Source organism: Pleurodeles waltl, chromosome 3_1, assembly GCF_031143425.1.
Source record: "Pleurodeles waltl isolate 20211129_DDA chromosome 3_1, aPleWal1.hap1.20221129, whole genome shotgun sequence".
Classification (NCBI taxonomy): domain Eukaryota; kingdom Metazoa; phylum Chordata; class Amphibia; order Caudata; family Salamandridae; genus Pleurodeles; species Pleurodeles waltl.
This window is the reverse complement of record NC_090440.1, coordinates 549963834-549979790: the sequence shown is the minus strand read 5'-3', so window position 1 is coordinate 549979790 and position 15957 is coordinate 549963834. Positions and strand designations below refer to the sequence as shown.

At 46.0% G+C, this 15957-nt stretch overlaps 1 protein-coding gene across 2 annotated transcripts in view; it reads left to right on the top strand.

Annotated features, from left to right (window-relative positions):
- Positions 1-1367: 1367 nt before the first annotated feature.
- Positions 1368-15957, top strand: part of SLC24A1 (solute carrier family 24 member 1) — a 232857-nt gene continuing 218267 nt past the window's right edge. For both annotated transcript variants that reach the window (XM_069222907.1, XM_069222906.1), the window contains exons 1-2: positions 1368-1506; positions 3241-4378. In XM_069222907.1, coding sequence (XP_069079008.1) covers positions 3410-4378 — 969 coding nt within the window. In that variant the 5' untranslated portion in view covers positions 1368-1506; positions 3241-3409. The remainder of the gene's footprint in view (positions 1507-3240; positions 4379-15957) is intronic.

Here is a 15957-nt window from a genome sequence, read left to right as displayed (position 1 = left end):
TTGAGCTTGCTGCAGCCAATGTTTGTGGTAATGTTAGAGAAATCAACAGTAAAACCGGCCCGTGAAACTATAAAACAGGCCACAAACAGACAGAAAATGGTCCACACACTGATCTATCAGACCAGCCCATCGGGAACAGCCTCAGATTCCTGTAGGTCACTCAGACCCTAATTGAGAATCATTCCCAAGAAATGTATGTTTTTGAAGACAGTGTAGAGGTTGAACCCTTGGGAACTTATAAATGGTGAGACATGTTATTTTCCTCCAATTTTCGTTGCCCTACCACTGCGGAGTGGAACAGTGGTGTTAATATATCAAGTATTTCTCAGAAATGAAGACGCTTAGCTCACATTTGTGACAGACTTCTGATAGCTAACTTTCCCGAAATACACTTAAAGTTTAAGAAATGCATCTATAGTTTTAGACATATATTTTGAGTCCTGGACTTTGACCTTAAATTTTACAGAAACACCTGGAATTGAGTGTGAGATTATACTTTTCAGCACTAAACAGATTTCTGAATTTTGGTGTACTCCAGATATCATTACTGTAACTGAAATACCAATTTCTACACTTACACTGGTCTCAGCCAGTTCAGTGGCTTTTTGGCTTTTCTGTGAATAATGACTTAAGGGCTTAATCCTGCCCTATATGTACAAGACTGGCGCAACCAACACTACTACACCAGGACCTGGACGGAAGTGGATCCGGGTGTGTGATCCTAATGGTAACGCTACGTTTTTTCTATAAATGTAAACCTCAATTTAGTATTCATATACTGTAAATAATTATTTACAGTATTATATTATATTTCTCAATTGAAGAGTACACAATTGATCCACCACTGAAGTCTGACAAGCTTTACCTTCAGGTTATGTAGACACACGCACGCACACCCATGCTCCCGCTTCTGCAGCTGGTGCACTGACCCACTGAGCTACTTTACTAGTTAGTCAATGAGAAAACTCGTTTTTCTTGCTGTGTAATGACATCATTCAGCGAAAAAAAGAGGATGAATAAACTGTGGCAAATCGGTTTTGGAAGCTGAAAACAGACCAGAGGCATGTTAGTACCTGTGCTGTCGCGACAACAGACCTGAAATCTAATGTAAAATAAATAAACACAATATGACCAGTGTGTAGCCCAATATATCATGCCTAATCGTAATAGTGTACCGGGGCACATTTTACACCTTCCAGGGCCAGTAACAATCCCCGCTTCTACCATGCAATGTGTTTTACAGGTAGCAAGGTAAGTACAAAGTGCAGTTTAATCTTCTTACACGCAGCAGGTATTAGGCAGGATTGGATCCTGCCCGGTGCAGTGTCCTTCACACCTGACCCTGTCACTCAGGGTTTAGCCGGGGGAGATTTGCTCAGGATGCAGACATTTTCTGCGGGAAGGTCTTAAATTATGAACATCTCCCCGCTGAGTTCAGGGGCCCGGAGATCTTGTACAATGATCACTGGAGATCAGGCGAGCTAGGTCGCTGGGCATCATTTTCAGGTAGGTCTGAAAATTGCCATTTATGACATGCATGCATAATAAGGAAATATTGCAACAGCTGAACCCCAGACACATGCAGAACCATCACCTGCAGAACACCAACAGGGCATGTATATAACAAGCAGCACTCTGCAGCTCCCTAGTGTTGGATTACACCCTGTGTGCATCCGAATCCTCCCAAGCGCCCCCACTTGTTAGCTTTCGACATTCAAACAAAAACTCAGAAGCAAGTGACTACCTAAATTAAGGGTTTCTGTAAAAGTGACTGCCAGGCACCTCTCAAAGATGTAAAGCACTGGCAGGGGCGTTTTCCATTTGTGGGGCCCCTTCCTTCTGTAGTTAACCTGCTCTAAAGAACAACCAAGCTTGAACAGCAGCTCATGATTATACACAACATTTAGCGCGCAAAGAAAATGTTTTTTCCTATACATTGCAGCTTATTTACCTCATTCCTTAATTTCAATATCCGTGAAACTGTTCACAGCTCATCTGAAATTTAAAGTATACCGATAGAGCTAATTTGTCTGAAACACGCAGGTAATCCATTACAGTAGACGTGTAGCTTAAACAAATACAAATCCCTCACAAACGTATTAAGTGGAAACCTATCTAGGTTGCGTTTAATTGCATTACGGTTTTCGTAATTCAACTAGAAGGTCTTTCTGATGCCTGCGACGTGCAAAGAGAGAGACTAACTCATTCTCCCGCGGGTGTTGTGTTTTTTTCCAGTGCTTCTGTTCATGCGCGACTCCCACGTAGTAGTGCAGACTTTGCACCCTTCAACTGGGTGGTTTCTGGGTTTACACGGAATGGCCAACGGCGCAGATGGCTAGGGTTGCATGTGGTCAAACACTAGTGTGAAGAGAGACCCCTGCGTGAGTTATACATCCCAGATCTCACACCAGCTGTTCTGTGACACGTTATTCTGTGGTATACGTGCGCGCTGAATGTCCTAGAGTGCACCTAAGTGAGGTGTGAGAGTTAGGAAGGGAAATTAATGTTTTAACAGAAGAAAAGGTGTTTCTTAAGTTGCAGACTCTGTTATCGTCCGTTTGGCATTGAGACTCGCCATCAGTGAGACTGCTAGAATGATGGAGTGAGATTTACGCTCGACGGGGAAGACATGAGGTGTCTGGAAGATTTCTGCTGACCAGGGCCGTGGCAATGTCCCCAGCATCTCAATATGTCCCCCGGCCCTCCACGGGCCCCATCCCTTCAAGGGCTCCCCCATTCAGCCAGCCCAGAGCCAAGCAATACCTGTGAGAGATCGGAGACTCACAAGCCCCCTGTCACATTCTGCAGGAGGGGTGGGGGTCGGGCATCATTTTCAGTATCGCCACTGCTGCTGGCCTCACATATTCTAGCAGGCAGGCAGGCCAGTGTTAGAGGCTTTTGAAGACTGCATGCCATCCTTGAAAGGGCGCTGGTTGAGGTAGTTCTCACGTGAACCTTAGAGACCAGGATTCTGATGTCAAATATTATTCTAAGGACCCTAGAATCAAGTTAATGTCTTAACATTTGAGAGGTTTGTTACTCTCATTTCTTTCAGCCAGATGTGCAGTAGATGACCTGAACATGGTACACAGTAGACATCCACACTTTCAAAATTTAGGTAAATGCCCTCATGTTGTTTCTAGAACCGATTCCAGAGTGGGAAACCTAGATGATAAAAGATCTTCAGAGAGTTTATGGTAACTATGTGCTTTCCTGTATGACCAGTTTTTCTTTTTCTAGGTTTTATTCCACATTTGCCAGTGGTATCAGCAATGCGTTTGCGGATGCTCCTAATGAATTGAAATGGTGATGCGTTGAACGCAGGATGGGATCTTAGTGGTAGCATCTGCTCAACCGGATGAGTAACGACTTGATTTTTGTGCATGTTCAGTGATCGTCCCTTTCAAAAATGCGTTTACCACGGAGGAGAAGGCTCCAGTGGAATCGAGTCCTTTTCCTGGTTTGCATGGTGGGAGTGGGCTCTTTGTACCAGCTGTCTTACACTACCAGTCCAGACTCACCCTCTTGGCCAGACAGCCCTGAAGAAGCCAGTGCAGATGAGGACTCTGGAGACCTCTTGAAGGTTGCTCTCAGGGAGCTTAGCAACCAGACTATCCCTGAATCACTGACAGCAAATGTAACAGAAAGGACCAAGATAAGGCATTGCATCTTTGTGGATCCTGAACCAGTCACCACAGTTGGTAAACACATGAAGACGACCACCCCATCCAGTAGAAGTACAGAATCACCTATAGCACCAACACGCCCCCATGTGCCCATCTTGCCCCATGCTAAGGGAGAGTACCCTACGGACCTCTTCAGCATTGAACAGCGCCGGCAGGGCTGGGTGGGCCTCCATATCTTTGGCATGACATATGTGTTTGTGGCCTTAGCCATTGTGTGTGATGAGTTCTTTGTCCCTGCCCTTGGTGTGATCACAGACAAGCTACAAATCTCAGAAGATGTGGCCGGGGCCACCTTCATGGCTGCAGGTGGGTCAGCACCAGAACTCTTCACATCTCTCATTGGAGTCTTCATCTCACATAGCAACATTGGTATCGGCACCATCGTTGGCTCTGCTGTTTTCAATATCCTCTTTGTCATTGGGACCTGTGCCCTCTTTTCCCGTGAAATCTTGCACTTGACCTGGTGGCCCCTATTCAGGGATGTGTCCTTCTACATCCTGGACCTTATTATGCTTATTATCTTCTTCCTGGACAACGTCATCTTGTGGTGGGAGAGCATGCTTCTGTTGAGTGCCTACTGCCTCTATGTCATCTTCATGAAGTGGAACGTGGAAGTGGAGCAGTGGGTGAAGCACCAGTTACTCAAGAGGAAACGCTTTGTCAAGGTGATGGCCTTGGAAGATGCTGTTAAGGTTTGTGTCCCCACCTTCCTAGCTAGTAGTCATTGTTTTAAAGCACTCTTTATGTATTCAATCTGTGCCATTATCTGCAAATCACAGACCATACAACAAATCATGACATTCTTTAGGAGTACCCATGAATTCTGTCAAAACTCTAATCTAGGCACATCTTTAGGGTGTTTGTGGGTGTATTGCAGGTAGGTAGTCAGCGAGAAGGGTGTTTCTGGTCAAGAAATGTATAGGCCTGACCAGGAAATGGTGATACATCCAGGGAGGTGAAGTGGTAAAGGCTTGAAGAAACATGTGAGAGCTTTAAATGTAATATAAAGCTGGGATGTGTAAAAGCCTGCTGGATAGTGACCAGTACCATTCCTGAGATGGTAGCAAGGTGACTGAAATGGAGGAAATGTGATTGAACTAGGGTACATGACAGGTAGAAGTAAACTATTTACTGTCTGAAGGGTATAGATGCCGCAGCTTAGAATGTAAAAGTATAGAACAGTGCTGCAGACAGGAGGACCTATGTATGCTGGTCAGTGCAAAGCGAAGGTGCTATAATAAAAGGATGCAGGTTCTGGGACCAGAGGATGGGTGAAATGCGAGCAAAGCAAGTAGATAATTGGGAAGCAGTGTTTGAAATCGATGTGAGTGAGCGTTCTTGGCAGATCAAGGAACTAAAGGATGCATGAGTCCCAGTGAGAGAGGCCAGTGTTGATGAAGTCGGACTCGAGCGAGACAGCATAATAGCAAGAACTTGGCAATTATGTGAAGGAGAAGATGGCGCAATGGGCAAGTGACTGAACATTTTCAGTGAACCGGGAGGTGGGGGGGGGGATAAGGAAAGAAGGGAGCATTAGACATCACAGAGGTAGTGTTTTTCTAATTTCTTCATAAGAATATGGATACATGAGCACGTAATGACAACATAAAAGGGAGCAGACTAAGTAACCACACATTAACACACACCACATCCATAGTGGATTCAATGAACTATGGCATTATTGATAAGTGCAATATGTAATCTTTCAAAAAATGCTTTGTTGATACCTGAATTAAACCTTTCAAAGATCTCAAAATGGTGTTAACCTTAAAATGTAGAGATCATATAATCTCCAAGTTTCCCTGATCGTGTTGTAGTAATAGATTGTAAATGATGTGCCCTCCTCACCTAATGTGACCCACAGGGTGGAAGGTAAGTGCTGATGAAATCAGTGCAGAGCCCACATCTGACCTCTTGCTACCACAGTTTGAAGGTTGACCCTAGAGTGCCTAATCCTTGCTTTGATGCCATGCAGAATGTAGCAAAATATAGCTCTAGATCAATCCTGTTACTAGTGATTCCAACCTGACACCATACAATCAAGCCACTGTTGTTCGATACTTGTCGAAGGTGATGCTGCTCTAAATCAGTCCTGGGCTGATTACTTCAGTTGTAACACAAATCCATCTCACTGGTAATTCTATATGACTCTTTATAAAATCCTTATTATTCAATTATTTATCACAAAATCTTCTTCCCATAATGCAATAATGACATATAATAAATCAATATGGAAGTCACATTGCTGGGTTGCAAGCCTGCCTCGGTGTGGCTTGTAATTCTCTCCTCTCAGTGATCCTGCCTCTTTCTTTTACATTGACTTTCCATTAGAGGTAGGCTTTTATGGACAATTGTGGTATGGTTGAAATGCTAGGAAGGATTCTCTTGAGACCCTGCACACCTTTCAGTTGGTGAAAGGAAACCACTACACATTTGCATGCAGACACAAATTGACTGGTCATTTTCAGAAGTTCTCACTCTGGCAAATGCCTTTCTGTGTGTGAGAGGAGGCACAACTGAGTACTCAGTGCTGACGAATGGGCAGTTATACCCCATGTTGAAGGAATCTTAGGCGGATGTACGTCATTATTTTGACCATTACTACTTTTACTTACCATTACTTCTTTGCCATCACTTTGACTTACCATCACTTTAATCTCCATTCCTAACATTGAAATTACTATTGCTTCAACCTCATCTCGCAAACTCCCATGTTTAACCCCAAAAACAGAATAACTTTTACTTTTATCACAATACTTCTATTCTAATCTAAACCTATCCATAACAAAATGTTACATATTTAATTTCATTAAAATGAATGGAATTAAATTAGATCAAAGTAAAAATATAAGGTATTTTTACCAGGGTAGGGTTCCCTAAGGAGGTAGTATCAGCAGAGGTTCTAACTTCATGTCTGCATACTTGAAACACATGTGGGAGGAGTGTGGCATGACTTATAAGTTCACAACCCCATATCACTCACAAACAAATGGGTTGGTTGAAAGATTTAACCAGATCCTAAAAGGCATGATTGGAGGACACCCCGAAAAACTCAGGAGATGGGATGTCTTACTTCCATGTCTGCTGTTTGCTCACAGGGAAGTGTCATAAAAGGGAGTAGGATTCTCTCCATTTGAACTTTTGTCTGGGCATCCTGTTAGGGGACCACTGAGTCTTGTAAGGGAAGGCTGGGAGAGACCCCTCAAAGAGCCCAAGCAGGACATCGTGCACTATGTACTTGGCCTTCATTCAAGGATGGCAGAGTACATGGAGAAAGCAAGCAAACATCTTCAGGCCAGCAAGGAGCTGCACAAGCTCTGCTATGACCAAAGAGCTGCTATGGTGGAGTTCCAAACGGGGCAGACATTTTGAGTGTTGGATCCTGTTGCTCAAATGGCTCTCCAGGACAAATGGTCTGGGCCCTATCCCATTCTTGGAAAGAAAGGGGAAGTCACCTATTTGGTGGACTTAGGTAGTTGCAAAAATCCCATAAGAATTAGACATGTCAACTGCCTAAAACCCTCTTATAACAGAGCTGATGTGACCATGCTCATGGTTACAGATAAAGGACAGGAAGAAGAGAGTGAACCTCTCCCTGATCTCCTCTCCAGCAACCTACAAGATGGGTCTGTTAATGGATTGGTCTTATCAGACACCCTCTCAGAACAACAGCAGGCTGATATTGCAGGCATGTTCTCAGCCAGTATGCTGGGTTATTCTCCCTGACCCCTGGGAAGACTGATTGGTGTACCCATGATGTAGACACTAGTGACAGCTTGCCTGTCAAAAACAACATTTACAGACAGTCAGACCATGTCAGGGAGAGCATACAAGCAGAAGTCGAAAAGATGTTGGGTTTGGGTGTGAATGAACCTTTGGAGAGTCCATGGGCTAGCCCAGTAGTTTTAGTCCCAAAACCTCACTCTAAAGGAGAGAAAAAAGTAAATAAGGTTTTGTCTGGATTACATGGCCCTCAATTGTGTAACCAAAACTGATGCACACTCAATCCCAAGAGCTGCTAGGCTCATAGATAGACTAGGGGCAGCCAAATATCTGAGTACTTTCTATCCAACATCGGGGTACTGGCAGATTGGCCTGACCCCGGGAGCAAAAAAGAGGTAAGCATTCTCCACTCCTAGTGGGCGTTATCAGTTCACTGTAATGCCCTTTGGACTAAAGAATGCACCTGTCACCTTCCAAAGGTCGGTGAACCAAGTCCTCGCTGGGATGGAATCCGTTAGTGCAGCTTACCTGGATGACATGGCTGTCTATAGCTCTACGTGGCAGGATCTTCGGATAGTTCAGGGTAAAGTTGTTTACGTGGGCCACCTAGTTGGTGGAGGCCAAGTTCAACCCCTCCAACCCAAGATTCAGACCATTCTGGCTTGGGAAGCTCCCACAACCCAAACACAGGTTAGGGCATTTATTGGCTAGACTGAGTATTATAGGAGATTTGTGAAGGATTATGGCACCATAGTTGCCCCCTCAAAGAGTTAACCTCCAAGAAAATGCCTAAAAAAATTAACTAGACAGTGAGTTGTCAAAAAGCCTTTGACTCTCTGAAGAATGCTATGTGTTCTGCTCCAGCCCTACAAGTTCCAGACTACTACAGGCAGTTTATTGTCCAAACAGATGCCTCAGAACTGGGGGTAGGAGTGGCCCTAGCCCAGAGAAATGTTGATGGACATGACCAGTCTGTTGCTTTTATAAGCAGAAGACTACTCCCCAGGGAAAAATGGAGTGCCATAGAGAGGGAAACCTTTACTGTGGTGTGGGCCCTGAAGAAGCTGAGAAATGCAAAAACAACAGATGATGGACAGAATGCAGAACAAATCAAACATTCTCCCTCAGTCACAGATCTGGGTTTAATCCATCAGTTTTTTTGCTTGCCATGCCATTCCAGTTTGGACCCAGCCGTATGCAAACCATTCTTGAGCCTGAGGCTGAGGCCATACCTGTTTGGCTCTCACTCCATAGTTCAGACTGACCACAAGCCTCTCAGATGGCTACAACAGATGAAAGGTGAAAATCCCAAACTGCTTAGGTGGTCCATTTCCCTTCAGGAAATGGACTTTCAAGTGGAACACAGACCTGGGACTGCCCATGCCAATGCAGATGGCCTTCCCAGGTTCTTCCACTTAGATGATGAAGACTCACTAGGGAAAGGGTAGTCTCGTCCTCTTTCATTTGGGGGGTGGGGGATAGTGTGAGAAAAGGCCTCTTCTGTCATGGTTAGCACCCACATTGTGCTTAATATTTGATGTGGTCTCAAAGTTGTTAGTGCACATGGCACATGCTAACCAGGTACCCTGGGCCAGATCTCTTTCCTAAAATGTTGTGATGCATTGGCACAACTGGAAACACCTTTAGGTGCCACTATAATTCCCTAGTAAATGGTACTTAGGTACCCAGGGCATGAGGTACTAAGGATAGCCCCCTACGGGCAGCAGCGCCGATTGTGCCACCCTCAGGGAAATGGCATCCAGGTGCACCCAGCACTGCCATTGCAGACTGAGGCCCTCATTACAGCCCCCCTGGGGCCCTGCCGGCCACATAAAGAACATTCTGCTGGGCCGGGACATTGCCGGTGGCTCCACATGGAGCTGCACCCGTCGCGCAGATCACTGCCCGTAAATCGGACAGTGACCTGCGCGATGGGGCACTGCACAGGGATTCCTGCACTGCCCAAGCCAAGTGCATAGGCAGTGCAGAGGCCCCCAGGGGAGCCCCGGAGCACCTCTCCCGCCAGCCTTTACCTGGCGGGGGAACCCGCCAGGGAAAGGCTGGTGGCAAAAGGGATCATTATCCGAGGGGCAGCAGCACTGCCCTGTCGGATAATGATTCCCTCCACTGTCAGGCTGCCTGTCGGAGGCAGCCTGGCGGTGGAGGAGGGCCCCCTATGGCGGCCCTCCCTGTGTTCTTTATATGGTGGTTCAGCCCGCCATGCCAGTGGCGGTCTTTTCACCCGCCGCCGGCATGGCGGGCTGAACCACCGGGGATCACAATGACCCCGAGTGTGCTGGTGCAATCCTAAATTGCAAAACTGACATGTCACACAGCCTGTGGGCCCAGTCCATTATACCCTGCATGCAATAAAGGTAAGTTGCCCCTTTGGCAGGCCTTCCAGCCCTAAGGCATGGTACACTATACTGTGTGTGTGGGCATAGATGCATGAGCAATATGCCACCACTGTGTCCTTGTCAAACCTAGGACATAGTAAGTGAACAGACCAGCAATTATAAATGCATATGCTGGACACTGGTCAGTACGAGTGTCACAGCTACATTATGGCCACTCTGAACCATGGGTTGTTTGGTATCAAACAACTCAGAATGATAAATCCAAACTGGTACCAGTAATGGATTTATTGCAAAATGTACCCGGGGTCCCCCTGCAAAGCTAACTAACACTGGCATGGTTGCTGGTCGGTCACAACCAGCCTGTGACCACCAGACAAGATTCTGGAACCCTGGGGTGAGAGCTCCTGCTCTCTGGGTCCCAGAACAAAGCCCTTTCTGGGTGGAGGTGTCACACCTCCCTCCTCAGGAATATGCACTGCCCTGCTAGTGAGCTTCAAAGGGCTTACTGCCTTTGAAGCTCAACCCTCAAGCCTGCTGCTACCAGCAGATGGCCACCCTGTTGCAAACCCACACTTTTGGCAGGAGCAATGGTGGGAAAACACACAAAGGACAGGAGGACTGGGCAGCTCCAGCTTGCACCACCCCTAAGGTGTTAAAGCAAGGTGACCCCTCCATTTAATTTTCCTCCCTCTTGCATGGAAGAAAATAGCCAGTCAGGTATAGGGAAGTGACCTCTACCCAGAGGAAGTGATCACTCAGTGGGTGTAGCCACTCTAATATAGCAGACCCATTGGTCACTACTAGGTACTCTCCTAAATGCCCACTAAATACAGTATTTAGTGGGTACCCCTAGACCAGAGATTTAGATTTCAACGACACAAGAAGGCCAGCAACAAAGAAGATCCAAGGCTTGAGAACTGAAGTCCTGCTGCACCAAAAGAAAGTCGCCAAACCCTGCCTGCTGCATCCAGGACTCGACATGCAACAGAACAGCTGGATCTGGAGATGGCCTCAAGAGGGTTACATCATTTTGGGTGGATTCTAGGCCTTCAATCGGAACATTTGTCTCCATCCATTCTTCTTTGTCCAATGTGAGTGACAACGTCTCCATCACTGTCATTCAACCCCGCTGCACCATATTAATTGGATTGGACATAGTGACATCCTCTTTTTTGTGTCCTCGTTTACCATGCTTCTCGTGTAACCAGTTTTGTTTTTCCTGTTATTGGGCGACGTGATATAAACTTCAATAACACTTCTGTTCCATTGTCCCAGAACTATATTACGGTGCCTGTGCTCATTTGTTTTTTGCATCATATCTTTTTTAAAGGTTTTATTTAAACTCAAAATAGCTTATACAAGTGAGTACAGCTAGTATGGATATGCAGTTTGGAAACTGACATTGTCAGTATCATAAAAGGAGAAAACAGCAGTTCAGAATTTAATATCTAGAACTCACCTGAGTCCATTTTTCCTGCTAAATGGGAAAAAATTGCTGCTGCTCACAAATGATGCAGAACTGAGCCGGAACAGCTATATTGTATACTGTGCAATTGGTGCATGAACATGGACAGTACACATCACAACAATCAAAAGTTCAGTATCCATCCGCTCCCATAGTTGCTCCATTTGAGGCTGTTTAGACACTGCTGGGTATGTATGCCTTAAGGGGGCCCCAAATATCTCTTGGTCTCAAGGTCAGAGGTTAAATCATCACATATATTGCAATATGATCAGTATAGATCGCAATACCATTCAGCCACTCTGTTATCGCAGGGACCTGATTCCCCCCCAGGTCATGGTCACTCTTCTTTTGGCCAAGAGAAATGAGAGTGCTGTCAAGCAACACACTCCATGTAGGAGGCCTTTACATATCCCAAGAGGGCTATTCATTAACCATCTTCCACTTGATGATCTGTCATGTCTCTCACCACTTTTAGAACTGCCTGCCTGTGCCTGGTGTAGAAAGCCAGCAAACTGGTGTCTGCAACAAAGGCATTGATGGGAGTATGATGAATCTTTCCTGTGTTGTTACACTGGTGTAATATATGCTTGATGTAGGAATTTGTAATGCAATAATGTATGTCTACAATTTATGGAGATGGTGCCGATTTGCGTACAGCAAAAGGACCACTGAAAATCTCTCAGGGACCTCCCAGGTTCTGCCTCCAAAGCTACTCTGGCCAGTTCAGCACACCTAGACCTACATTTAGAGATACTAGTCTAGAGTCTGGAGACCCACCATGCCTTATTTGTTGGTGTTCAATTGTATGAATGGGAAAAATTCTTGTCGCTTTTCTGGGCTTTTCTCCTTAACAGTGTTTCATAACCTAACATAAATATAAACATCCATCAAGAAGGTCCCGCCTCAAGAGGAAATTGTTCCAATTGCATGAATCTCCCATCTACCAAAGTTGTCCAAGCTCTCACATTGCAATTTTGACCTGGGTATTCCGTACAATATGCTCTAGGAACAATGTCAGTAAACGGGTAATGTAGCAGTTTAAGCACCAGAGACTAGTGGAGCAATCTCCAAGCTCTCTGGCATAAAGATTCAGAGCTCAACATGTAGGGGCAGAAGTTTTCACCTCAAGCTGAGGTCTAGGTAGACCCCGACTTAGCAGCGAGGCCAATGGTGTGCTTTCTGTCTGATCTCTCTCTGTAGTAAGATATGGAATACAGGCATCTGGACTGCACCAATATCTTGCAAATTGCCCTTGAGATGCTAGTAATAGTTTCTGGATCTGAGACCCCAAGCCCCCCTTTTGCATACAGGAGTGACGTACTTCAGGCAATCTTGATCGTACCATTAGCCCTTATCAACTTGGTATGTATAGTCTTAAACAACATGAAGAATTTTTATGCAAAGATATGGAGATATTCATAAAGAGGTAAAGAAGTTTAGGTAATACAATTATTTTAATTAAGGTCACTCGGCCCTCCAGTGACAACAGTAATTTAGGCCAAGTATCCACCTGTTGTCAGGGGTGTAGATTAGTCAGTGAGATTTGGGAGGTGTGAATCTCAAAGTTAAAAAACTAATAAAGCAGTGGGCTGCAGGATGAAGGGGTGAGATTGCCAAGGTTTGGTGTGGACTGCTTCCACGAGGAACAGGGTCAGTATTGATTTGCATTAGGTAGACCTCTGACTTGAGTGGCACAGTGGGCAAAAAACAATGGGTTGTAATGCTACCCCTAGCAATTGCCACTGGTTAGACCATTTGTGAACCTTCATCCCATCACCTTTTGGCTGTTTGATTGCCAGTGGTTTGCCTGGAAAGTTGGGACTGGCACAGCTCTCTAAACTGTCTACTGCCAATGTTCATGAATTGCAAAAATAAGTAAATTTGGACTCATTCATGGAGTAGTTCTGTGGGTGCGGATATACTACTTTTTTGGTAAATCAGTCACTGTATATATTTAAGATCCCGATCCAAAATATGACCAAGTTAAAACATCCTTCTAAAATGAGAATAGCAACAAAAAGCAACACAAACCTAGCATACCCAACTCAGGCCCCCCAGACCCAACTATCAAACCAAGAATGTATTTGAGGGCTGTCACACCTCATGAACCCTTGCTGAAACTACACCACTGTCCATCCTGCCTGAGCCTGGTAGCTCTCCCCATGAAGTCACAACTATGATTATGTACAAAACAACTCCCTAAAGTCCCTGCCGGGCGATCACTTATTTGAATGTAATTTCACCACACACTCTCTACTTCGTCTCTGTTACAGGAAGCCTTGATCTTAGAGTTGTCAAATCAGTGCATATGGGCAAGGCTGCATGATTCTAGCCCTCGTCTTTTACAAATCATTTTATCAAGTGACTGGCGTCCCCATGTACTAAGCCTAAGTCAGAAATAGAGGAGAAAGTGGAGGCAAATTAATAGGGTGAAATAAGGGAGAGCCTAGCTATGGGTCTTGCTTGGCTCTAAGTATCCGTGCACCAGCTGAGCTATGGAAACGTTTGGTATGTATATCCTGTTACAAACACTTTTTTTTAAATTGCATTTATTAGAAAGTACTACAAATCAGAACTTTCTCCGTCATGACAGTCGAAAGACACAGTTAGAAAAATATATGCGGCGAGCCTCGTGCCAATGCAGTACAAACAGCTTTTAGCCAAAACGCCCCCCATTCTTTTCCAAGCTATCTACACCCACGAGGTGGGGACATTTAGTCAACACATCAAACAATGGGGTGAAATGGCTCAGTCTTCTGAGATAGCGTCAGTGGCGGTGAACATCGAAAGAGTAAGGGCAGAACACAGAGAGAGGGAAAAAGAGGGGAGAGAGGGAAAGGGGGGGGTCCACGCAGCAATAACATCTCACTTGAAGAGGCATAGCAGCATCTCGCGCCCCAGAAGGGGACGTCATCTATCTCAAAGCAGGTACTATGCGTTAGTGGCCATGGACCTCATTATGACCTGGACATAAGGAAAGATCGTATGGGGGTCCATATGTCTCATGGCCAGGAGTTTACCGGCATCAATTCCCAATATGTCATTAATTGTTCCTGGCAGTGCGCAGCGTCACTCAGCCACTTCCTGCAAGGGGGTATCTGTTTCTTCCCTCAGCACATCGCCACCCTGCGCTTGGCCAGCCCCAATAGCAACCCCACCAGTTTCCTGTGATCAGGGGGAACCTCCTTGATATATCCCATGAGGGCAATCTTGGGGGACACAATCATCTCCCCAATCGCCCCCAGCACCTCTGTCCATCAGCCCTGCAGCACCCCGCAGTTTCATGCCAGGTGCAGAAAGTCTGCCTCCGGAGCTAGGCATATTTCACATCCAGCATCCGACCTGGCACTCATTCTCCTTAGTCGACTCAGCGTATAGTACAAGCGGTGCAGGAATTTAAAATGTAATAGGTGCAATCTGTAATTGGGGGAGAGTTCTCGCATTTGCGCACATCGATATCTCCACACATCGTCCGGAAGAGTCTCACTCACGTCCGCTTCCCAATGAGTTCTGGCCTTGGACGTGACAGAGGTTACAGTCGTCTGCATGCAAACATATAGGCTTGTGATGAGTCTGCGCGGAGATGGCGATCTGTACATAAGCTCCAACGCGCAACACACTGGGGGCATCTCAGGGGAGCAAAAGAGCCTTGATTCTAAGGAAGAGTAAACGATATCGCGCAGTATCGTGCGTGTCGCCAAGCACGGCTTCCGAGGAGATGAACGACCCCCCGGATACCAAGACCCCAAGGTAGTCATTTTCAGATCGTGCATGCATTCACAAAACTGACCTTCCTCGGATATCTGCGGTTTTACAATGTCCCGCACCAGCATCGAGGGCGCAAAGGGCTCCCCAGCCTCCGCACGCTTCAGGATCACCCTCCAAGCCCGCACCATACATGCCACCGTATCGACCTCTCCCAACCTAGGTCTGGGTGGTCCACAAATGACCCCAGAAAGCCTATTAGGCCAGACTGAATCATGTTCATAAGCCAGATGTGGTGAATGTTTTATGGGGTGCAACCAAAAATGCACGAAGTGTGCCAGTGCACAGTTATAGTAAAGTTCCAGATCCAGGGCCGCTAGGCTGCCCAGCTCAAATGGTAGCGTCAGCATTTCCCATGAGATTCTGGGCTGTCCACCAGCCCAGGCCAGAGCCATGAGAAAGATCTAAGCCTTTTCAAGAAGCTGGACATGAGGACGAGAGGTATGTTAACGAATAGATAAAGGAATTTGGGCAAAACTGCCATCTTGGCTATGCCTATGCGGCCCGTCAGCGAAAGGGAGCGCCATATCGCCACTTTGTCTTCCAGCCACATAATGGCCTTGCCATAATTGGCCGACGACAACTCGTCCACCTCCCTGCTAAGCTATATGCCCAGATATCGCACCAGTCCACCAGCCCAGCTAAGGGGGTATTTGGAGCAGCACTGTACTGTTGCAGCCGACAGGGGGAAAACAACTGACTTATACCAGTTAATCGTAATCCCAGAGATCTGGCCAAACCATACTATCTCGTCTATCATTGTATCAAGATGCAGCTGTGGGTCACGTACATGTAGCACAACATCACCCGCATAAATAGAGACCAGGATTGGGCATTGTCTGAACGCCAATCCTCTGTGGTTATGGTGTTGCCTCAAGCGTGCTGCCATTGGTTCCATCGCTACTGCAAATAGCAGCGGCGAGAAGGGGCATCCTTGTTGAGTGCCTCTAGCTATCGGGAA